Below are 25,654 nucleotides of genomic sequence, written 5' to 3'. Positions count from 1 at the left end.
AACCCAAGAGTCACATATTTGTACTATAAATGTATATCTATTGTTAATAAAAAAATGAACTCACATGATTTATCTTTCCTATTCTATGTTTCCCATGTGTGTTTAACATGGTATCAGAGCAGGCATATTCCTGCCCTGTATAATTAATTTGAGCCATTTGTTTATGGCCTTTCTGTGCAGTGTATTTCTGCCATATTCCTTTATACAGACCTGTGCATTGTCTGCCATATTCACTTAAACGTATGAAACGTCCCTCTCTCTGCCTCTGCCAGCGCTCTGTCCTCAAACGGCTATGTAAATCTGCCACACCGGCCTGCGCCTTGCTCTTCTGTTGCGCTGTCATCCTGACTTGATTTGAAACGTTTGCACTGTCCTTGTACCTGCGCTCTGGGCCTGATACGGTATCTCTGCGCTTGTCAGCTATGCGTTTTATGTATTCTCCCATGCAAAAATGCAAAAATGCTTCTGCCATTATTCTGTAGAATTGACCAGACTGTCGTTATAGCTGAACGCTGACAGTGATGTCGATGGTGTCTGAATAACGGAATAGCCGGCATCGAAGGGAATGTCGTTATAAGTTTTGTCGTCGAGAAAGTATTTCGACCCCCTCATAGTAAGCTCCATGTTAGATGCTTTCAGTTGAAGGTTCTCTTTCCTCATTCTCTCGTTGTCTGCTTCCGCTTGTCGCAAACGGAGAATGGAATCGTTGAAACTCTCGGCAAGTGCGTGGTATTGGAGAGTCAGCCGAGCCAGCTGATATTCCAATCGAGTGATTGCTTGTACAGATTTATCGGATTCTTGAGACAGATATTGATCCTGAGCAGTAAAACCGCGGGCTGTATGCACAATTGATGAATTATAGCTTTTCATATATTCAGGTAAGTTAATTCCGTATAGTGCCGTGTTGGTTTGGTATGTGGGATTTTGGGGCATTTCTATGCCTTGTAGCTCCTCTGTTGCATTAAGTCTGTCGCTTGCTACACGTTGGTATCCACCGTTGTAACTTCGCGAATTGTATAGACCGATGTTTAAAATATGAAACTCCCGCTGGTGCAAAGCTTTGTTCTGTTCGGCTATAAGCCCAAGATTTTCTAGAATTTACCAGTTGGCATAACCCACTCTATTGCTCGACTTTTCTTTGGTGGCTTGTCTTCACACTTGACGTCAGTGACTTAGGGTTATGGTGGCTTTCAGTATTTCGTGGCCACCTCCTCTTTTGTTGCTCGTATGCTCTTTTTACAGGCTTCAGACAAACTCAGCTCCATACAAGAAGAATATGAACTGAATATGAATAAACAGTGCGATCGTGGTTTGGATGTGCCTGCCGACCAAACTGAATCTCATGCTCAACGAACAACCCTGTAAAAGTGTGCTCTTCCACCTTCTATTACTTCGCGGCTACTAAGAAGTCAACTGCTCCGGCCATTCTAACAATCGCTTGTTAGTTTTCTAATTGTCCAAAAGTCTTTCGCACCAAGAATTCCTTCGTGCTTCTTTCAAAAATCTGAAGAAAGTTCAACTCCTCATCGTGTGGACCAGTTGAATCTGACTAGAGAAAGGGAAGTTGATCGCCTCGTCAAAAGGCTATGAACCGAAGCTGCCCACAAATTCTGGCATTGTTCACGTGTTGTCGAATTCTCGGGAGAGATTGTTCTCATTCCTGTTCTACCATATCGAGATTTCTGCTCAACATCACCAATTGCAACTACGCTGTGTTGTTCGAAGAATGATGGCTTAACTCATTTGATACACAAACCCTTATCTTCGATGTATTGATATTGAGCTGGTCTCCAAGATTTGTCATTGGTTTGTATAGACTGTACTTTTGCAACGCCTGTTAACCAGAAAGCGTTAGCACTCTGCGCAGATGTTGTATTCCATTCGGTAACTAAATATATTGCAGGGTCCTTGAATTGGTTTTAGGCAAGGGTTCTGGGTTTCGCTATTGTCTTATTTTTGGGATTAAACACTTGGGTTACAGTGGGTATTCCACGTTAATTGAAAGTGTTTAATATACAAGCAGGACCCATGCCTAAGGGCTTTTGCCTATGATCTGCATACCTGGAAATCGTGAAGTCTTTCTGTGAGCATATTCTACTTAAGTAAATATTCGCGAGTGTTGATTTATTTTCCAGAGGATCAATAGGCTTGGAGTTTTAAATGGTTGCGGTCTTGGAGGTTCGGTCTTCAAGGGTTGAATGAGCATTATGGTATGATCTCATCTCTGAGAGTTACAGTCAGTGAACAAGATATTTGTGTAGATCGTCACTGGTATTTTCATACACATTTTTTTCTATCTACGGAATTACAATTCTGAGCACTGTCAGGTCTCTAACGCTAAGGTTCAGTCCACTAAGGCATAAAGATGTCATGCTTGATTTAAATCTTGTCCTTCAATCATTTAAGGAGCTCGTTGAAGTAGGAACTAATGTCGCAAAGCTTGACTAACTCATTTGAATAAATAAGGAGTTTACATTCTTGCAGTGGATCATCTAGGTCACATTATGAGCACAGGGCCTTTTGTTCTATTCATCTCTGAGGAAATAATCTAAGCAATATTGCAGCAATATGAGCAAATATTCAGACATATTTAAACTAGGATTTGTATTTCCTGTGGTGGCGATGTTTTGATGCAGCAAGACATTCCATAATCATTGAAGACATAATGGAAGAGATTTGATCCTGAAATAAGAATCAGATTTGAAGACTCTGAAAGATGCAGTAGAAGTACATCTACCCAGGTTTGTGTCATAATTCTGAAGAAGGCACAATTGTAAGCTAAAAATCCGAACCTGCCTATACAGTACTCTAATCTTTGATGCAAGGAGTGTTGTTGACTGTTTGCATTAAACAGAGATTAGATTTAGAGATTTGATATGACAGTATTGACACATTATTCTTTGTAAATGCCTATGATAAAGCATTTATTGAGTTGGTACTACTGACATTGTTGATCTATAGACATGTATTGATGAAGTGAAGTATGATTTCACATTCTAGAGTTTCAGAGAGCTTGACATTCCTTGATTCCACTGCTGTATAAAGAGTTTGGTGAGCTGATTGTAATCTTTTATGTTGCATGCTCCTCATTTGCTCACATTTATAAAGGATATTGCAATGACATTAAATTGTGAGTGATTGTTGCTGGTTGATAGTCGTGATCAGTTTCTTTAATGTATAAGATGATGAAGGAAATGACCAGACTTGAAGATGCATTAAAGTTACTGAATATCCTAATTCATTCCACTCCTTATGGGACAGTCAAAATCAGTAAGGATTTTCTCTCAGAAATTCAGACATGTCTACAAAATGCACAGGAAAAGATTGATTTTTTGCAGCTTGAATCACAGCTACAGCAAGAAGAGCTACATCAAAATAGACATCATTCTGAACCTGTTCAGAACATTGATACAACCACCCATCAGCAGCAAGACAATAATGTTACTGTTCATTCCAATAAAGCAGTAATTGTACATGCAGATGCAGAAACTCAATCTGCACTTCCCAAGCCCATCATCAGACCTTGGGAACAGCTTGTCCACAACAAGCACAGAACTGGTCTTGGATATGATAAGGACTTGTCCTTTCATATTCCAGACTATGCCAAGCCCATTCAGTTTCAGAGTGCTGGATTCATTTATGACAGTTCACCTGCTCCTCATGACAGTTCAGCTTCAGCTGTTCCAGACTCTGCCCCTCTTCCACAGCAACAGCAGAAACAACAACAACAACAACAACAGATTGTGAAATGCCAACACTGTGACCGAGTTGGCCATTTGAAAGATCACTGTTTTGATCTTCATCCATGTAAGCACTGTCATAAAACCACTCATTCTTCAAACAGATGCTTCAAAAACAAACGTCCTGCAAGAACAAAGATTCATCTTGGATGGATCGCTTCTTGGCAATGGGCATCAACAGCCAAGAAGATATTCCAAACACATGTCAGAACTTGTTCCAGAGTATTGAACAGTCTTGCAGTTGAGTTTTCTCCATCTTCTCACCTTGTATCTAACAAGGGGGAAATGATGGTCATCTACAAGCTTCAAAGTCACATCAAGCGAGCCTGAGCCACAACCTGCCACACCAGTTTCAGAGTTGTAGCCAGAGACAAAGATGCCTGAACATGCCTTCAATTGGCAATCTGGGACACTTCCTCTAGCAGAAGACTCCAGCTTCTTGCCAGTTTTGGAAGAGTTCCAGGAATCGCAGAGTTGTTGGTCATCCTTAAACCATCACAGATTAAGAACACTTCCTCTAGCAGTAGACTCCAGCTTCTTGCCAGTTTTGGAAGAGTTCCAGGAATTGCATTAAGCATTCCAGAGTTGTTGGTCATCCTTAAACCATCACAGATTAAGAACACTTCCTCTAGCAGAAGACTCCACCTTCTTGCCAGTTTTGGAAGAGTTCTGGGAACTGCACTAAGCGTTCCAGTGTTGGTGGTCATCCTTAAACCACCGCCCTTTTTTACCAACATTTCATAGAGCACATTCAGCCTAGTGCTGCCATGCATTTTTTGCACATTTTGTATTACAGCTCTCTTCTTGGACTCATACATAACCCTTCGGATTAAGGGGGGGAATGTTGGACACCTAATCCTAATGGGTTAGTGTGGAAGTCGAATGGACAAAAGCAGTCCAAGAGACCTTGGGATCTGAAACCCAAGAGTCACATATTTGTACTATAAATGTATATCTATTGTTAATAAAAAAATGAACTCACATGATTTATCTTTCCTATTCTATGTTCCCGTGTGTGTTTAACAGATATGAATCTCACAATGAGGAGTCAATAGAGGAGAAAAGGATCCCTGAGATGTCTACTTCAACCAACTTATATTGGAGGTAAGATTTTAATGAGGCTTGGGGCCTTCCTATACTAAAACGTCTAGATGAAATGCATGTAAGTTTTTTCCCCAAAATAAAATAATGCTACATGCAAATGCTTCAAAGAAATTGATTTGCAATGCTTGAAAATGAAATAGTGTTAAACATAAGTTGCAATTATAACTTCGATTAGAGGAATAGAATTAACTTACAAGTGTTGCATGTGTCTCATCAATGAATTAAAATGATAAAAGTAATTTGTTTGAAAGTAAAATTTGTTTCATTCAAGTGCTCATGAAACAATTTACCAAGGCAAATGGTAACGAATCAAAGTTTGTTAAGAATATAAAATGCTTGCATGTAAAGGATGAATTGTCCAAAGTAAAGTGTAAGCTTGTAGCTTCAAGCAACAATGAGATAGAAAATGCAAAGCTCAAATGAAATTGTAACAAACTTTAACTTAAAAATGAAATGTGATAGTGAGGTTGTGTTAATTCCCAATTAAAGCATGCATGTAAGTGAATGAAGTGTGAAAGTTTAAACCATGCAAATGTCAATCCACCCAAGAGAAGTCTCCCTCTAAATGGGGAGATACAATATCTTGGGAGAAATCTCAAGCTCCCACAAGAAAATTAGATCTTTTATTAATATTACAATAAGAAAAGGGCCCTTCAAAGTCCTCAACTAAACTTCAAGGAGAGTCCTCACAACAATTGCTTGAAACTTGGACACTAGACCTCCTTTCTTGAGAAAGTAGTGACAAAATCTCACAAAACTTATGCAAGGGAAACAAGGTGAAAGTTTCCCTCCAAATGCCCACGGCTTAGAGAGGAAAATGGGCAGCCCTCTAGTGAACTCGACTTGGCCAAAATAAGCCTCAAAATGGCTCACGACATCCTTAGAAATCGAACCCCCAACATTGCCAAAGGTCCTGCAAACACTTGTTAGATGTTGCGAAAGGTTGCTCTTCAAAATCTACCACACAAGAGTTAACAAACAATCCAAACAATGACTGCAAAATAAGTTAAGTATTAGTAAAAAAATCAACAAGATAAAATGTATATGTACAATTATAATTTACAAAAGGCTAAGCTAAAGAGTGAGTAAACTCTCGTCTTTGCTTAGCGATCTTCAAGCTCTTAGATAGCAAATCAAATAAATGAAGTACAATGTTTTTTACGAGAGATTTAAATTTAGAAGTGCTCAGCTTGTGTACAAGCTATGTGCCAAAACCCATGCAAAACCACTTTGTAAGATAAGACTACGAAGGCTCAAAGAACAAATGAGAGCTCCTTTAAGAATGTATCAAGAGTGAGTTGGTCTCTCTAAAGACTTCCCCTCACGCTTGATTCTGTGATCCCAACAAGATGTTCCCTCTACAAAACTTCAATCAAGAATTAGTTCCATATAGATTTAGCAATAAACAATGATAAGAAACTCTAGAGATTTATTTAAAACCAACTAGAGCATTTTATACCTAGAGCATACTTCTAAATCAAATGTCAATGCAAGATAGCTCTACATTAACAAATCTACAAGAGCATATGGAAACAAATTAGATCAAAGCATGAGTAAAAGGAATTATACCAATGATCAACAATTCATCACACTCCCAAAGGAGGAACACCTCATGAATGAAACCCCAAAGTCTTTATTGATATTTTTGAAAGTGTACAAGGCACCAACGCTTCCGCAAGCACAATAGCTAGTAACAATATGATACAAATGAGAGCTCAAGGCTCTATTATATAGAACTATGGGAGCCAATCCCAATGTAGAAGTGATTAAACAAGTGGCATGAGGTGACAATCCCAAAGAGAAATTTGAATTTGTTGAATGGAGCTCCAATGCCAAGTGTACATCATTTTTTTTTTCGCTTATGTGTCGAATTCGAATTTTATAATGCAATGACAAGTGTATATGGGTGGTAACGCAAGTGGGGACAATTTCCCACAAAAATCTCAACCAAATATTCTCCCAAATCCTCCCAAATGTGCATTAACTACACAAATTCGAATTTCCAAGTAAACAGTTTTCTCATTTAATGCTAGAAATTCGATTTTGTTTGAGCACATGTCATTTCCTTGATTTTAGGAGTCCACATCAATGTTGCAGTAATCATTATCGGGATATTATCGGGGAGGGGAAAAAATCAGAAAAAATCGTAAAAATCAGGCAAAAATCGGTAAAAATCGGGAAAAAATCGTAAAATACAAAAATATTCATTTTTTTCAATTTTTTTAATATCTAAAGCATTTACAACATAAAATAAATACATTGACACATAAATATGATAAAAGAACTAATATATATATGTGTAATATCATTTCTAGTGCTACATCACACATAACAGTGAATCATGTCCTGAATAGTAAGTCTTAACTCCTAAGTCCCAACTCAGCCTCAAAATATCAACAAAAAATATAATAATGTATCTCATATCATGAGTCATAATGTCATATACAATGAAATGAACCAAATAACTAAAGTCTAATACTACTGATTTCCTCTGCCCCTCTTGCGAGAAAATGCAATAGCTTTCCCTTTCCCTCTAGATGTAGATGCCGGTGGAGTTGGCAGTGGACTCTGCTGTGCTCTAGAAGCTGAAGAACTAGGAGCTATAGGAGGTAGACCACGTCCTCTACTGGTGGCAGGGGTAGCCCGGGTAGGTGGTGTCACCTCCTCCTCCTGTTGCTCTGCCTCCTCCTCCTCCTCCTCCTCCTCCTCCACTACCTCCTGCTCTAACCAATCATCGGCAGACTCCATGAGAGGCCTCTCGGCCTCAAACCTCCATGCAGCAGTGGTGTCAATCTCATCCAATGAGATGGCCTCCATACCAGGTATCCTCTCAAGTTGCCTCACCCACAATCGAAGATTGTAGTAGACATAGACCATGTCATTAAGTCGTTGGGACTCCAACCTATACAAAGATCATGAAATAATAATTATAAAAAAAATATTGTTTAATGAATTCAAAAAATTATTTGGAAATTTGCAATATTTTAAATTTTAAGTTTAACCTGTTGCGCTTCTTGTTGAGTATTTTTTCAAATACACTCTAGTTGCACTCGCATCCTGAGGAGCTACATCCTTGGCTGAGGATTCGAATGGCAAGCTTTTGCAGAAGGGGTACCCTGGCACTATATATTCTCCACCATGCACTACAACAAAATTACAAATAAAATTTTAAATAAACATATAAAAAATAAAAAAAAAAATTTGAAAGTTGTAGCAAAGTATGAAGTTATGAACTTAAAGAGACAATGAAATTTGAAACAACTAAAAAATACCTGGCATGTTAGTCGTCCTATCATTCAAAGCCAAATGTGCCACCTGCCATCCTATATGTCTCAATTTCTTTGGAGATTTTTGTACGTTCTACTGGAGATCGCACCATCCTCTGAACACAGGTTAAGAATGCATCCATGATCTCAGCATCAAATACGAGCCCACATGGGTAATAAAATGCGGGGTTCAGGTAGATCCCTGCAGCGTGAATGGGACGATGGAGTGTGTTGTTCCATCGTTCATCAATCACTTCCCATAGGAGGAGTTGTCTCTGAAACCCCTCATCTCCTTTTTTGTTCCATCGTTCATCAATCACTTCCTATAGGAGGAGTTGTCTCTGAAACCCCTCATCTCCCTTATCATCATAGTAGGCCCAAATGGATTCTTTGGCCCTGTCCATCGCCTCATACAAATAGCCCATTGTGGGCTTCTCACCATCAACTAATCGAAGAACCTTTACCAAAGGTTCAGTAACAGTGCACATCTCCTGCACTCCCGCCCAGAAGTCTTCCTAGTATGAAACTAATCTGCATATGGCCTCTCACTCTGGTTTGCGGCTCATTGTCAAAGCACGCCACTCCTCTGAAAGAAACATTCTCTTCACATCCCACATAGAATTCAAGAGGTATTGAAGAGATATGAAACTGGTGACAAACCGTGTAATGGCGAGACGCACCAACTCTTTGTTGTTAGTGAATTTTCTCATCAAGCTTAGCACAGATGTATGATTATATAAATTTTGTAGTGCTTTTTGATGACTCAACAATATCGTTGACAAAGGAAATTTTCCCTATGTCCTCCAACATCAAATCAATACAATGTGCAGCACAAGGAGTCCAAAATAAAGTAGGATGCCTCCCCATAAGCATCCTGCCAACAGCAACATAATTTGCAGCATTGTCCATTATGACTTGGACAACATGTTCTACGCCCACCTCCAAAATAAACACATCCAGCAAATCACATAAAGTTTTTGCATCTTTGATATGTGAAAATGCATCAACAGATTTCATAAACACTGTCCCCTGGGGACAACTAACCAAGAAGTTTATAAGGGTTCTCCCCTTTTGGTCGATCCAACCATCTGACATCACAATGCATCTTGTTTGTGCCCATGATGCCCTAAACTCCTCCAATATTTTGGTGCAGACAACCTTTTCATTTTGAAGAATTCGGCCTCTAAAGTCATCATAAGAAGGGATTTTGTACCATGGACCAACAGTTGCAATAGCATCAACAACAGGCTAGAAAAATGGATTATTCTTTGCAACGTTGAAAGGAATATCACTCCAAAGGAAAAATTTGGCCAACAACTTGTTAGCTTGTTCTTTCTCAGTTTTTTTAAGCATTGAAGTGATAGATGGTTGTGAACCCGTCGTGGTTCTAGGAACAAAAAATGATGAGGCAACTACCGGGTTGGTTGTAGATATTGATGCTGAAGTAGAACCAGTGCCACTTCCTTGTTCACCTGAACCTAACACAGTCTTTGCTAGTTGCTTCTTCATTTCTGCTTCGGCCTCTCTATTGTGTTCTAAATTTTCCATTGATCTCATGGCATTTCGGATGATTTCCAGATTTGTATTTTTGCAAGGCCCAACATCAAATCTAGGGATTTGTGCAAGGTGATACTTCAATCTATAAACCCCCCTCACATATGCTGCCCACACAACTTGCAAGACAAGTATATTCTATCAAACCCTCCATCAAGTTCACCAAATTCCCATAGAGGGTCCAATTTCCTTGGCATGTTTGTAACTTGGTTGAACTCTTGACTCTTGAGTTTTAAATTTGTAAGATGAAGTTTGAACTTTGAAGTTGAATGGTGAACCTATGGCAAAATAAGGATTACAAGTTACAAAAATTTAAAAAAAAGAAATACATACATGAGTAACATGACAAAACACATTGAATTTTTGACAACTTAACAAACAAAAACACCATCAAATCAACTCAAAAATATTTGATAAACCAATGGGTTATCCAAACCCAACCAAAAAACAAAACACATAAATTTGGTGCCCATACCGGTTTGCCGGAGAAAATTGATCCTCTCCTCCTCAGGTCTCAATCCACCAGGGGTTTTGAGTCGCTTTCTCCTCCAATCAGCGCCCAATCGACCAAGATTTTTCTCCAAGGGGACTCCCAATCCACTGTTGTCGTTGTATGAACAAATGAATAAAAAAAAACGATTTTTGGTTGTTTATAACTCGTTGTCCGCCGGCCCCACGATTATTTCAAATCGAATCGTGATTTTATTGTACTTATCGCGATTTTTTCCGAAAAAAATTGCCAAAAAAAATTGTTCGAAAATCGTGCGATTTTATCAGAGTTTTGAAAAAATCGCAATAAAACGATAAAATCGCGATTTTATCGAGAGTTTCGCATCGTTGGTCCACATCACCTTGAGACTTCACTTTAATCCCCCATAATTTTCCACCTCATCTCCACAACATTTAGCATGTGTGGATATTTATTTTTCTCCATTAATTTAATTAATTTGCCAAATTTCCCACTAAACATAGGGAAAGTGGGTTTTGAGAGTTTAAAACACATTTTTAACCCCTAAAAGTGTGTCATATTAGAAATTTGAGGGTGAGAGGTGCAAATTTCATTACTCATACCCCATACAACTTCTCTAGACATCACTTATTACATTACAAATACAATTTTTATTGCAAATCTAAAAATTCAAAAATGACTACCTAGACCTAACCAAATTCCACAAAATTTTGTGTGTGATTTCGTATGGTAATATACATCGACTCTAGACATTAAAATGTGTTATGGGTTCAACTTTCATACCGTCACCCCAGCTCTGGGGTAAAAAGTGAGTGAAAAAACCCAAAAAAACATCTTCCTCTGAAAAACAAGGGATAATTAACCAGATAAAAAAAACACTCCAAGGTATACTCTTTTGTTGATCGAGTTCAAACATCCTAGGCTTGTTACATACTCAAAACTCATCATTACTAGTATCACTTATCACAATTCCCCGTAGGGTGTGGAATTTGGGTACAAGAAATATGATAAGAAAATAGAAGTAGAGTTAAAAAACTCTGTTGACTGATGGTACAAGTGTCCTCTGGATCATCCTTGGGCATGGAGTCTTCATATAATCATTAAGTACCACTCCAGTGGTCAACATGGCCCTTATGTATCCTTCTTCAAGTTGCTTCTTCTTGTCACCTTAGCTCTGATACCATGTTGAGAAATCTATGGCAACTAGATTAGGGTGATTTATCTTTACTTTGATAACTGCTTGTGATGTTTTTACTTCAACTTGTAGCATTTATATTTAGCTTCTTCTTTTCTTGATTATTATAGTGTTCTTATCAGCAAATAGCTACCAAACAATGAATATCAATAACACAAATGGACACGGGAAATAGGCCGCTAACCAGGGCCAAAACCTCTCCTAGAGAGGAAAACCCTCAAGTAATTTTTTTCTTCTTATAGAATCTTCAAATGACGAATTCCAAGACCCTTAGACCCAAGACAAAGACACCTCCAAGACAAAGTCAACCTTCCTTCTTGATGATCTTTCCTTACACAGCTTCCAGCAACAAACTTTGACCTTCCAGCAATTTCGACCCCAACAACAAATTTTTCAACTTCAACTTAGCAGCTTCAGCAACTTTGACCTATCAACTTTACAGCGTCAACCTAGTAGCTTCACAACTTCGTCCTAGCATCTTCATAAACTTCGACCTAACAACTTCACAACTTCGACCTAACAACTTCACAACTTCGACCTAGCAGCTTTACAGCTTCGACATAACAATAGTTCTCCTTCGCATGTGTGAGAGAGATAGAGACCCAAAACTTCGATTTCAACTTCCTTCCTTCTTCTTCTTGCTCTTCATCCTTTTTTTCTTTCTTCTTTCTTGTGATTGAACTTCTTCTCTTGCTTGAATGAATGTACTGAAGGTCCTCTTCAAATGAGGTCGAATGCACTTATATATAGGCCTCCAAGGGGTACAAATTTCCTTCATGCGGCTGACTTGATCTCTTGCAGGCCGACTTGAACTTGGAGGGTCTTTTAACACAATTTTGACTCAAATAAATTCTTTTAACTTCTTGACTCTATGAGAAACCCTAGAAGCAAACAATGGGTTCTAGACCTAAAACAAATTGACCTTGAGCATGAAACCCATGCTATAAAATAACAATAATAAATTTTCTTTTCCCTTTTACATCAAATACAAAAATCAAGAGTACATAAGATATTATGAAGACCAAACCTCGTTACACATTTCAATACAAAGTGTCGACCTATTATCAATAGGTCAAACCTTCAATTGACAAAGCGACATTGATCCAATGAAAATTGAACATCCATCCATATCCACTAACAAAATTGTAACTCAACACAAGGGCATCAACACACGAGTGAACAGTAAAGCATCAATTGTTGAATCTCGTATGTCCAAAGGAAGCTCACTCACTAGAACCCATCATCACCCTAACCACAAAAATTATGGTAGGGAATAATCAACATACCAACATCCACTAAAATAAAACTCAATATGCATACCTATATATCAGACTGTCAACTCAAATCATTTCCAATGGTATGTTGAAAATCACAATCAAAGAAGTCGTCATCAAATGTTGCATAATACAAATTCCAAAGAAAATTATCTTTGGGTAGATTGAGCCTTCCATAATGTGACGTTATTGTTCAGACCTTCAAAGATCTTATTGTCTTGTTTCCTCAACAAACACATCTCGAGTGGCATTTGAAATGAGGGGAGTTCATGTTAAAACAAATGCATAGCTTGCTCCTAACTATGCTCTAAGGACAAAGCATCCTTCAAGAGGCAGGACCTGTAATGTACATAAATATACATCACGTAATAAAAACATATGTCATAATAATAGAAATAATATATTAAATAAACACAAGGGCATAACCCTTCACCCTCGTGATTAGATAATGAGTATATATAAGTTTATAACACCATGAGAGCTTTTGTAATCATCCCGTATCATATATTCATATTAAGAAATATTTATTTACTTTGATTTCAACCTTATGCGTTATCTCTTTCATGGATGATGACTTGACAAGACAACCATCTGGTTCGCTTCACTATTTTCAATCCAAGTTAACATTTCACAGGTATAAGTTTGCACAAATTAAAATGTGCCAGAAATGTGTTAGATGATTTTTATAAATTCTCAGCATCAAACATAATTGCTAAACATATATTTTTTCATAGAAATTTCATAAAGATGTATACCTAAAAGGAGCAATTTAACATAAATGGATTTTCAACAGGTTATAAAAGATGACATGAAGTATGAGCGCGTAGAAACCATCGGAAGCAACTAACACTTTAAGTCAAGAGAACACCTGCAATCACCAATGAAATATCCGATTCTGGATTAGCAACCTTTTCCCAACTGCCTTTAGAAACTTGTTTTGAGAGTAGCATCGCAAATGCAGAAATTGCTAACTCAATGTTTTTCTTCCTTTCAAAGCGATTGATTGACACAAATTTGGGCCTGGAATCAGAACACAATAAGAGTATATGCAATAATTCAACTATTTTTCAAAAACATTAAATGACTTCTACCAATACCTGAAACTCTCTCGTCTTGTAACAAAAGAATTGGAAGTAAATTTGACATAACAGATAAGGTCTGAAGAGTATTTACAAGTAAGCACGAGGTCGATCAAACTGATCCACATTAACAGCTGGGTAAAGAACATTTGGTTCAACACCTTTTGCATGCAGAGATTTGAATGTCTTAGCAAAAACAGATGCAGTGAACTTACTATTTACCAAAACGAGATCAGCCATGCCTGCATGATTTATAAACCAAATCAAGTGTCAGAGAGTACATAAACTATATAAACGTAATCAAACATGTCAAAAACACTCAGATGGTAGTAAAACAACATATATTAACTTTGACGTACCAGTTGATGCTTCTTCAAGCATGTCAATAGGCTTACGATACAGTCTCCTTAATTTAGTTGTGTGCTGTGCAAGCAATAAATCTGGAAAATGACAGTAGAATATAACCTGCAAGAGTATGATGTTAGGTAGATGTACCACTCATAAAATACCAGATAATGATCCATGCAGTGCCATTGATTAAGCAATCCTTGAATAAAGAACAGCATCAACTAACAGTCAAAAGCATGACCTACCTTTGAAGATTTTTTAAGTTTCAGAACAGGAACAACAGCAGACACTTGGTCTGCCAATATTACATCAAATGAAGGCCACATCAATGCCATACAAATTGCAACAAAGACACATCGAACATAGGCACATATGGCATGGAATCTGTAGAAAATGTGCCGAGGTAAGAAGTCACCATAAACTGTGACAGGGAAATGTCCTGCAAATTATCCAAATTTAACCAATTTATAAAAGATAAATGTATGATAGAGCAAAGCCAATTATCACATAAAAGTAAAGCCAATTATCACATAGAAAATGCTACCTCATACAGCCCATGCACAAGGCATTGTTTAACAGTAGAAAAAATTGTATATTTTATGCAAGTTTTATGTGAATTGAATGAGGTCAGGTCGAAGCTTTAGACCACAACTAAGCCAAACAACCTCCCTAGTGTAGGTTTTGATGTGAAAAGAGCTATGCAAAGACTCACCTAAGGAGTTCCCCTATTCCGCAAAGACCTAGTCTTGCCCAGCATTGTTGATGTTTGTAGATCGGGCAGGAACTTCTACACAAGCCTAAGTGTCTGGGCGTGCAGAAGTTGCCTAATGGAGCCTTCAACCTTAGTAGTTACTTTAATAATTAAAATATTTTTTTATGAGATAAAGTGAGTTTAATCTAATCTAATGCAAACGTTCAGATGAATCTCAACCATTGATCTCAAGTGAGGTGAGATCTGATCTCAGCCATCAATCACTTTGGAGATTAGGGTTGTGGGTTCGGTCATAACTCAAGCATATAAAAGAAAGGCTAGGCCAAGGGAGAAGACACAACAACACACAAGGGCACAAAGTTGTTATGAATAAAAACATATATAAATAATATAAATATATAGATAAATAATAAATGTAACAACAGTTAATTAAACAATAACTACTTACTGAAGAGGTATATCTCTAAGGGCACGACCAGTCATGAAAGGGCACCTGCCTAGGTATATAAGCAGGCCCCCTCATTTGTAACACCATATCTCACATCAATTCTTATATACATTATTTAATATACATTTTTATCCTCAATAGATGTATTCGTGTACCAAGTGTTCTAAAGATTACTATGGAATACGATCTTTGTTCGTAACATTGGTATCAGAGTTGTTCGAACCTCTGGCTGCTCAACTACTGCATAGAGACAGTTTGATCCAGCTTTGGCCATCAAACTTTTGTCAACTTTGTTGTCGTGTGATTGAAATGTTTCGCTACACAGCGTTTGGAGTTTCTCCGTTTGTTGATTCCGTCAAAGACCCTTGGCCATTTTAAAAGAAGAAAAAAAATTAAAAAGACTCAAATATATTCTAAAAAAAAGATATATAAATTTAAAACAAAAAAAAAAGATTAAAAAAAAGTCATATAAAAAAGGAAATTATATTAAAAAAAGAAGAAAAAAAGATAATAATAAAAAAAAAATCAAAAATCAAAAAGTTATAAAAACAAAATGAAGTTATAAAAAAATCAACAACAAAACAGTCAACCGGCCCCGCCCGAAGGGCACCCCCTGCCATTCCATATGAACTATTGTTTGCTTGCTCCAATATATAACAAGTCTGTGAGGTCGAATTCCCTTGTTGAGGCTGACTTGTCCTTTCTTGAGGCCGACTTGGTGGAGGAGCCTTAATTGACCTATTTTACATTAAAATAAATTTCTTTCTTGACAAATGAAGCACAAGAAGGGTCTTATACATTATGACATAGACAAAGACACTTAACATAAACCCTAGAAGCCTTCAATGGAGGCTTTGACCTAAAATCAATTGACACAAGCATGAAACACATCTTTTAATAAGTCAATTTTGTTAATAATAAAATTTATTTTTCTTTTCTTTTGACAAATACAATACATCATGACTCAAGTACAATTATGAAGACTGACACTAATTACATTCTTGTATATGAATTATGATGTATACGAATTTGTTGCTAGGGTTTGATGCTATTCGGGAGAATTGATGTTGCTAATGTTGCTAAAGGATTGACAGTAAGAGGATTTATTTTTCAGTGAGATTATTGATTTGTTTGTGAACAAAGATATGTGGATCTAGTCTGAAAATTGTAAAACACGGTACATTGTGGTAAACTGGAGGTCGAAGCCTTCAGGGCAAGTCGTGGCTTGCAGCGTAGGGTGGTAGGGTGGTGCAAGGCATGAGAGTGGAGTCTCCTTCAGGTTGGTGCCTGAGAACACTTCAGGGGGGCAGGGTGGTGCTAGGGTAGGTCGGAGCCTGTGCAAGCTGTTGAAGCATCCTTTCAATCGACGCTGATAAAACCAGGGCATTGGAGCGTCCTTCCAATTGGAGTTGGTAAACTTGTAAACTAGGGTGTTGGAGTGTCCTTTTAGTTGGAGATGATATATCAAGGGGTTGGAGCCTCATTCTAGTTGCAGTTGGAGAATCTTGGAAGTTGGAGCTTCCTATTGATGTCAATTTTTGAAGGCCTATATTAAGAAACGTTTGGTGGTTTTTCTCCCAGAAGGGTTTCCACCTAAAAATCTCATGTCTACTATCTTTGATATTGTGCATTGTTGAATGGTGTTGTTGATTCATGTTTTAATATGATGATAATGTTAAATAATGCTCTAAAAGATTAAAAATTAACTAATTGAAATGAAATGCTAATTCACCCCCTTCTCAGTATTTCCAACAATGCAGACACATAATAGCAAGAGGTTTTCACGAGTCATTTTCTATATTAGTGGACAACAAGGTAGGGTTGTTTGTGGATTGTTAATCCTAGTGACATTCAATCCTAATCTCATTAGAAAGAAGCTAATAGTTACCAACCTTCTGAGTGTATTCTTGACTCCACTTGCCCAATGGATTAACACTAGTCTTGGTCCACCCATCACCTAATTCATAAAAACATTACAATTTCAGTTTTCCTAAAGATTAACTCTTCATTTCACCTTGAGCTTTAACTGCACATCTTTAGTAATACTATTCTAGGGATACCCTCCGCGCACCACAACCCCTCCCCCTCTCCTCCCCCTCCCCCATGCCAATTGAGAACTAGCCTAAAGTGAGAAAGGGAGCGACTATGGTGATAATTCTTCAAAGCTTTGGGTGGTAAGAAGGCCCCTTATTGTCAAGTCCCACTAGCACAACCAGTTGAGGATGGGCCTTATCAGCGAGGCGGCCCAGGATCAAACCTCACAGGGGATGGTTGTGCCCTATGCTAGGGGGAGGAGACATGCTAAAAAATCCAGTCAATTAAGGGCTAGTGTAGCCCAGGTCGGGTTCGATCCCCAAGTAACTTTGACAGCTTAGATGCCCCTGGGTCACGGCTCTTCAAGCCTGGAGGATCACAGACAACTTGACAATCAAAGAAAAACAAGGCCACTTATTTAAATTTATCTGCATATTAAAGAGCTCACATGGTTGGTTAACTGCATGTTGTAACTGCATCACTGAACCTTTTTACTAGCTAAGCTTGACTCCATTCACCTTCTAGATTAGCAATGGTCTCGGCAACCCAACATCCCTCAATCTTAATGATTCAATAACCCCCTTTTGTTGGAGAAGAGTTGGCTTAAAGTAAGAGAGGGCAATGTTGTGGTGACAATGGACAAGACCTCTTAGTTCCCCCAAGGTTGCTCTTACGTTTTAGAGCTTTACCACTTAAAGTGCAAGTTTGGGAAGACAGGACTGAAAGGAACAACAAAATGGTAGTAGTGAAAGAGGGACAAGACCCTGTAATTAGAGGAGGGATGCCATACATCATGACCATGACGAAAACCCCTTTGCAATGAACTGTAATAGAAGAGGAGACAACCAAGGTAATCAAACAAAGCAGAAGGAGTCCACATAAAGCAGAGGATAAATCATAAAGGAGAAGCCTCCTATTCCCAAGTTTGATAGTTGTAGAGAAGTTATTAAGCAGAAAGCATGGATAGGCAAGTTGTCTCAGTTTTTCTGCTTAAACCCCATCGAGGATTACCAAAAAATTCAGTTTTCCGTGATGCACCTTCAAGATCCAGCAATTGGTTGTTGCCAAATGATGGAATGAGGTTGGCGAGAAGGCATGAGGAAGGGGACAGAAAACCAGAAATAACCACCTGGGACCAATTCATGGCAGCATTCTATCATGATTTTGAAGCTTACACACGGCCAGACTACCTGTTAGCCTTTACGAACATGAAACAACAGGGCATAGTGACATATTACTCATGGGAATTTTGCCAAGCCAGCTTGCTGGTAGAGAATATTTCTCTCGGGCATGTGGTTACTATGTACAATGTACATCAATGGTTTGAAGGAGTCTACCAGAGGGTATGTCAAGGCTGTGAGGCCAACCACTCTTGATATTGCCATTCAGCAGGTGGAAGCATATTCTGAGGTTATTAGAAGTTGTCTTACAGCAAGACAACCTTCCTAAACTAATCCAACAGAAAAAAGAAAAAAGGTTACTGAAAAGTCAGCCTCATCCCTTACCTCTGCTGCTGGACAGTCCAAAGGAAGAATAGTAGATCCTGCTACTGTTGTTGCTTTATGCTCAAAAGGAGCTTTGTTTTCGCTGTAAAGAATCTGATCCAAGAGACACAAATATAGGACCCCCTGAAGGATCCATGTGATTAAGTTAGTAAAAGAAGATCAGGAAGAGATAACCAGAGGTGACCATGAAGAGGCAACAGAAGCAGGCAATGAAAACACCCATGCAGAGGGCAAAGAACAACAACAAATTCCAACTATCTCCCTTGAGACCATGCTTGGAATCACCTAATATCAGACCCTGAGTCTAAAGAGCAAAGAGAAGACGATTGGTGGCCCTCATTGATTCTAGCAACACTCATAACTTTATAGAGTCGAAATGATGAAATCTGTAGGCTCAAGGGTCGCTCCATTATAAAGTCTTCAAGTGTCTGTGGGCAATGATACTATGATGGACGATAAGGGAATGGTCAAAGGGTTGAAATTGCAGCTAGATAGCATGAATTGAGTCCTGATTTCTATGATGTAGCCCTAGCAGGGGCAGATGCAGTAATGGGGGCATAGTGATTGAAGACCTTGGGTCAAATCGGAATGAATCTTGATCAGTTGTACACGAAATTTGAGGGGAAGCCATTGATCATAGTAAAAGGCCTGCAAACATTGTTGAAATTCCCATGTACCCCACTTCTAGTATATGTTTAGATTAGAACATAAACGTATTGAAAATACTCAACTAAAAGCACTTTGCACAGCAAAAATGTATGAGCAGTGAAATCAACAATAGTACACAAGAATATATGTGCCCCAATCACATTTCTCATTAGCCCATTAATAATAAAACACTAGGGCTCCCGTACCAAGGATCATGGCCCTTTACATCCCTTGATACAAACTAGTATACACAATTTTGCACGAAGCGGGGACGCGAAGCATCATTTCCCAAAAATCTAAGAAGCGAAGCATCTCGGAAACGTCTACTAGATATAGATATATATATATATATATATATATATATATATATATATATATATATATATATATATATATTTGCATTTATATTAAAAAAAAATCCAAAATACCAAATTAGTTGTAGAAGGCATGAAAACATGCATATTTTTTACATAAATCAAGATAGATATGGCATCCATTGTACATAAATGATTAATTATTCCAGCATCAACCATCTAAAATCTAGATTCCTCTTCTCTTTTCTAGCCTTTGCCTCTGCTTCAATTCTATAGGGATATTAGTCAACATTGCCTAATTTTGATCAAACAGCTTAATCCAAGCCTTATGAGAAGGCTTCACATGCCTGATCAATGATTTTGACTTGAGTGAAGGGTACATAATTGCTAAGGCCATGACAAAGGAGTTCAACAATCAACAACACCAACACTGGGGTACATATAGGGCTTGCTGTTCTTGATTAAATGCCAATCACATGCCCTCATACATGATATAATCCAATGAAACGCCACAATCCCATTGATCCTGAAAACCGTGAAGTCTGCTGAATTTTGAATGGGATATGAAATTTTATTTTCTCCATATGAAGTTTAATGAGGTTGGAACCACTCTCAAACATCCTAAGTCATTTCATGGTAATGTTAAAAATTTAAGTAAAAGGATGGAAATGAAAGATAAAGGAGAATGTCACTTTTACTTAGGGAGCATCTAGGAAGCATCTAGGGAGCATCAAGGGGCACCTTGGGAGTATTTGGAAAGTGTAGTTCCTCACATAACAGTTGGAAATTTCCAAAAAAAAAACTAAAAAACCCTGCGGAACCGTGTGAACCGTCCACCTTCTCTCTGATCTGCTAGCAATACGTGGTGGATCAGAGTTGCGGGGGAGCGCTCCCCCCCCCCCCGCTCCCGCTCCCAATCCGCGCTCCGGGCGGGAGCGGCTTGGGAGCGGGTCGGGAGCGCACTCCTGATAAAAAAAAATTGCGCTCCCTGCCAATTTTGGGAGCGACATCGAGAGCATCGCTCCCGGAGCGAAAATTACAGCTCAGGAGCGATCAGGGAGCGATTGCTCCCGATCGCTCCTGAACGTTAAATTTTCGCTCCAGGAGCGATTCGACTGGCGCCGGGAGCGATCTGGGCGGAAAAAAAGCCGCGGACACGAAAAAAAATCCAATTTAAAAAATAAAAATAAAAAAAATAAAAATAAAAATAAAAAATTATGTTTTAAAAACTCAATGGGGCAAACAAAAATTTCATTATCACTTGAATGAGAACAAGAGCAAAGGAGCAAGGAGAAGCGAGGAGCAAGCCTGCAAAGAGGTAAGTAACTTAGTAATTTAGTTAGTTTAGTTAGTTTAATTTAGTTAGGTAGTAATTTAGTTAGTTTAATTTAGTTTATTAACTATATTTAGTAAAAAAATCATGAATCTAAATTAAATTAATTAATCTAAATAAATTAAATTAACTTGCAAATTCAAAAGCCTACAAATATCAAACATCATGGACCTGGCTATATTTCTTGGCATTTTCCTCTTCTTGGTCCCTTTTATGGTTATTATGGTGCTAGAGAGTAGGAAACTGAGGGGCCAAAATGAAGAGGGGGATGAAGAAGCTGGAAAAAGTGGATTTGATGAAAACCCCAGTGAGGAGGAGCTGGAGGAGGGTGAACATGACTCTCAAAAAACTAAACAAGACCAAACCCCATTGTGGAAATATGTTAACAGGCCTAAAGCAGGGAGAGGGGGTGGAACCACTAAATTTCATTGCCCCCATTGCAACAATGATTACACAGGTTCATACACCTGTGCCAAAAAACACCTCTGCGAGAAAAGGCCATGGGATGGAGACAAACAATTAGGAATCAAAACTTGTCCAGCGATGTCAACAGCAAATAGAGCCAAATACATAAGGGAAGAGGAGGAAGCCCAATACAAATCAAAAAAATCAAGGGGTTTCTTTGAACCAAGCACACAATCACAAGCACAAAGAACTCCTTCAACATCCTCCCAAGGCAGTGGATATGGAGGCACAGGGTCATCAGGTTTAAGGCGTAGAACCATATCAAATTTCCTTGATGAGGGGTGTAGGAATGATGTAGATTCAAAGGTTTATAGGTTTCTCTATGCATGTGGGATACCATTCAATGTTCTTCGCTCACCTTATTGGCACGAAATGGTTTCTGCCATAAATGATGCCCCTAAAGGATACAAGAGCCCTGGGTATGACAAGGCAAGAACCGTTGGATTTGATCATGAAAAAGCAAAAATATCACATTCTTTGAATAGAATGACAAGTTCTTGGACTGACCATGGGGTGTCCATTGTATCTGATGGATGGACAAATGTAAAAGGCAAGCCATTGATAAGTGTTCTTGTTGTGTCTGTTAGTGGTTCCATCTTTCTAACTGCACATGATTACTCAGACAAGTTCAGGACCGCCATCAACATGAAGCATTACTTGAAACAATTGATCGTATTGGGCCACACAATGTCATCCAAGTCATCACTGATAATGCTCCTAATTGTAAGGCAGCGGGAGCAATTATTGAGGATAAATACCCCAACATATTTTGGTCTGGATGTTTGGTTCACACACTAAACCTTCTGATGCATGATGTTTTCAAGAACAAAAATGCACAATACAAATGGATTGGTGATTTGTACAAGAAAGGTAAACAAATGATAAAATTTATTACAAATCATAGCAATACCCATGGCCTTTTCCGCAGTCACTCGAGATTGGAGTTGTTGAAGATCGCGAAGACCAGATTTGGTAGCTATTACCTCACCTTCAGGCGCCTTTTGAAGGTAAGAGAGTCATTGGCTAGCATGGTATCAAGTCCACATTGGCAGGTATTAAAGGAAAGGGCTACAAATGCAGCTGACAGGCGAGGTTTTGAACTGGTGGAGGAGGCCGCTCTTGATGGTCAGTTTTGGACAAGTGTGATGCAAGTATTGTATTTCACCAAGCCCATTTATCACATGATTCGGTTTGCAGATACAGACAAACCAGTGATTGGCGAGGTGTATGAGCAGATGGATACCATGTTGGGGCAAATAAAAGATATTGTTCATAACAGAGAACCCGACTTGTACAAACTGATTCATGATTGTGTGTGTACGATGGAAGAGACTTAATCTTCCACTACATTGCTTGGCATATATCCTTACGCCAAAATACTACTCTACATCTTGGTTGGGCCAACCTGCACCAAGGGGTGGGATTAGGACCAAACCCCATTTAGATGCAGATGTAACTAGTGGATATTTGCAAGCATTAGAAAAGTTGATACCTAACAGGGAGGAATGTGCAGCTGTGCGCCTTGAAATAGGCAAATACTTCAGTGGCACTAGTTTGTTTGGTACCTTCCACGCAATGGAAGACAGAGATAGATTTGATGCTCTCACATGGTGGGAAACATATGGCAGCCATGGACTTTTGCCAAAATTGGCAAAAAAAGTTCTATCACAGGTTGTGAATACTTCTTCTGCAGAGAGGTGTTGGAGCACCTTCAGCTTCATACACAATGTGAAAAGAAACAGACTCAATGAAAACCGAGCAGAAAGCTTGGTTTATGTGCACTACAACTTGAGGTTGTTGAGTCATTACTATGATCGGGCTTATGAGGATCCCACATATAAAATTTGGGACAATCACCCAGAGGATGACAATTTGGAGGATGGTATAGTGCATCTTGAAGAACTGGAAGAGGAACTTATAAGGGATGAAGATGAAGCAGCTGCAGCTGCAGCAGCGATGCCACCTCCACCTCCACCATCCAGTAGCAGTGCTCGAGGTCCGAGTCTTGTTCCTTTGCTGTCGCCACCTCCATCTACACCCTCACGTGGAGGGCATGTGCCTTCTAGTTCTGGTCGTCGGTCTGTGCGGGAGACTCCTAGAAGACCACCACGACCTGCTTATACTCCTGGAGACTCTCATGGCAAGAGCCACATGTAGATTTACAGTTTACAACTTTATTTGTCTTTTCTAGTTTCTATTAGTTTTCATAACTGTTGAGTCTTGAGTCCTTGACTCTTGACTCTTGACTCTTTCATATCATAATGATATTTTTTGTAAACAATATATGACTGTGACAATGAAAATTTGAAGTTTGAAGTTGGCAATTATAACTCATTGGTAATGATTGTGAATTATGAATATGATGCTTCGTGAAAGACTAAAGTTGTTTCATTTCATTTCATTATTCATGTTTCATTTTATAACATTTCATTTCATTATTCATGTTTCATTTTATAACATTTCATTTCATGTTAACAGTTAGAAGTTAGGACTTCGAAACATCTAAGATATTAATTCTTGTAATGGTTAAACTTAGCTTACAAGTACAACTTTGGTGATCAATGATGATAAATGTTATATATTGAATTTTCAATTTTGAAACCTTGAAGTTGAAACTTTAAGATTGAATTTGATGAATCATGATTCACGAGATCCAATATGTTGCAGTTGTAATATGTATTTTACTAACTTGTGGACATGGTTGATGAAGATTATAATTTCTAGATGATTGATGTGATATGGTTCAATGATCAATCTATGTTTTTTTTATGTTTTTTATATCTAATTCATCATTCTACATGTTTTTGTTGACATATATGTATCAAAAATTAAAAAATATAAAAAATATATATATTTAAAAAATCGCTCCTGGATTCGCTCCCAAACCGGGAGCTTCTGAAAATGGTCGCTCCCGCTCCCACTCCCAAGTAACATTGTGGTGGATACATGCCCAAACCTCCACAGATCCGCACTTGACCCTTTCCAGATCCGCAGATAGGGCCCCCACTGATCCAAATTTCCAGGAATCGCCAAAAAAAGGCGGAACCGCGGATCCGCAGTTCCACCAAAGGATCGATGGCGGATCTGTACAGAACGTGGTTCTGCCTCCAAATCCTTTGGGGGGACGATTCTTGCAACACTGAGTATACATAGTATCCAATATCTAGGGCTTGAGGTCTAGTCCTTCAGACCCTCCATCTGCCCATCATAACAAAGACAAAATAGCTTGACTTATTTGCAGTAGTAGTCCTTTGCCTTCAGCCCTTTCTGTCCTCTTTGCCCTTCATGTACCTGGCTGCCCTTTGCCTTGAAAATCACACAGTAGTCATCAGCTCCTTTGGTCATTGCCCTCTTGTTGCCCACCTGGCAGGCTTCTTAAACAACTCCTTGAGTCTGGGCTTGTATCTTCGGCCCTTAGACTCCTTGTTGCCTCCTTATCTCAAGGGAGTGACTCCTTTCAAAGCCCTGTACACTCAGCTACTCACAGTGGACTTATCCCTTCAGTTCACTGCATTTATCAGCATCAAATCTCGTTGTTCAGAGTCTTCAGACCTCCTTTTCATGAACAGACTTCACATATAACTCAGCAATTCACCTTCAACGAATAGCAGCCTCCCCTCCCACCTTTGTTGGCCTTTTGAGGCACCTCAACCCTCTGTTCACAAGCCTGAGGCCTCTCGACCTCCTCCTAGGCCTATGGCCTAGTAACAGAACAGGTCGGCCCTTCCGTTTAAGCCTCAGCTAGCCTCCTTAAGGTCTCGACTGGCCTCCTCTCAGCCCTGAGGTACCTCAGCTCTGCTTCCCAAGCATCTGAGGCCTCTCAGCCCCCCCTTCTCTGCATGCAACTTAGCTCAGACATGCTACAGCCTTGTATTATCTTTCACTAAGGTCTTTTTGGCCTTCTTGCTTGTTGATCTGAGGCCTTTCGGCCCTCCTCTTAACCACAGACGGAATTTCCTCTAGCTATACTTTTTCAACAGTAGACAGAAACCTTACTGGGCAACTTTCTCTCCTCAGCCAGTGGACAGACAAATACACGACCTTCTCTTGGATGCTACTCGTTCTTCTTGAGACATATGCACTCCAACTCAGCTTCTCTTGGTGATCTGCAGCTCACTTGGGCTACTAGTTCTTCACAAGATGAACTTGCTATGATCTGAAATTAC

At 38.9% G+C, this 25,654-nt stretch overlaps 1 protein-coding gene across 5 annotated transcripts in view; it reads right to left on the bottom strand.

Annotated features, from left to right (window-relative positions):
• Positions 1-25,654, bottom strand: part of LOC149238916 (UDP-Glycosyltransferase superfamily protein) — a 184,865-nt gene that overhangs the window by 63,085 nt on the left and 96,126 nt on the right. For all 5 annotated transcript variants that reach the window (XM_089373233.1, XM_089373237.1, XM_089373234.1 and 2 more), the window contains exons 4-7: positions 14,275-14,468; positions 14,041-14,146; positions 13,776-13,923; positions 13,471-13,622 (exon numbers count right to left, since the gene is read on the bottom strand). In XM_089373233.1, coding sequence (XP_089229359.1) covers positions 13,471-13,622; positions 13,776-13,923; positions 14,041-14,146; positions 14,275-14,468 — 600 coding nt within the window. The remainder of the gene's footprint in view (positions 1-13,470; positions 13,623-13,775; positions 13,924-14,040; positions 14,147-14,274; positions 14,469-25,654) is intronic.

Source organism: Pinus tabuliformis, chromosome 8 (genome assembly GCF_031772625.1).
Source record: "Pinus tabuliformis cultivar Carrire ecotype Pingquan chromosome 8, CPIR1, whole genome shotgun sequence".
Classification (NCBI taxonomy): Eukaryota; Viridiplantae; Streptophyta; class Pinopsida; order Pinales; family Pinaceae; genus Pinus; species Pinus tabuliformis.
The sequence above is the reverse complement of the archived record's forward strand: the minus strand, read 5'-3'. Positions and strand labels throughout refer to the sequence as shown.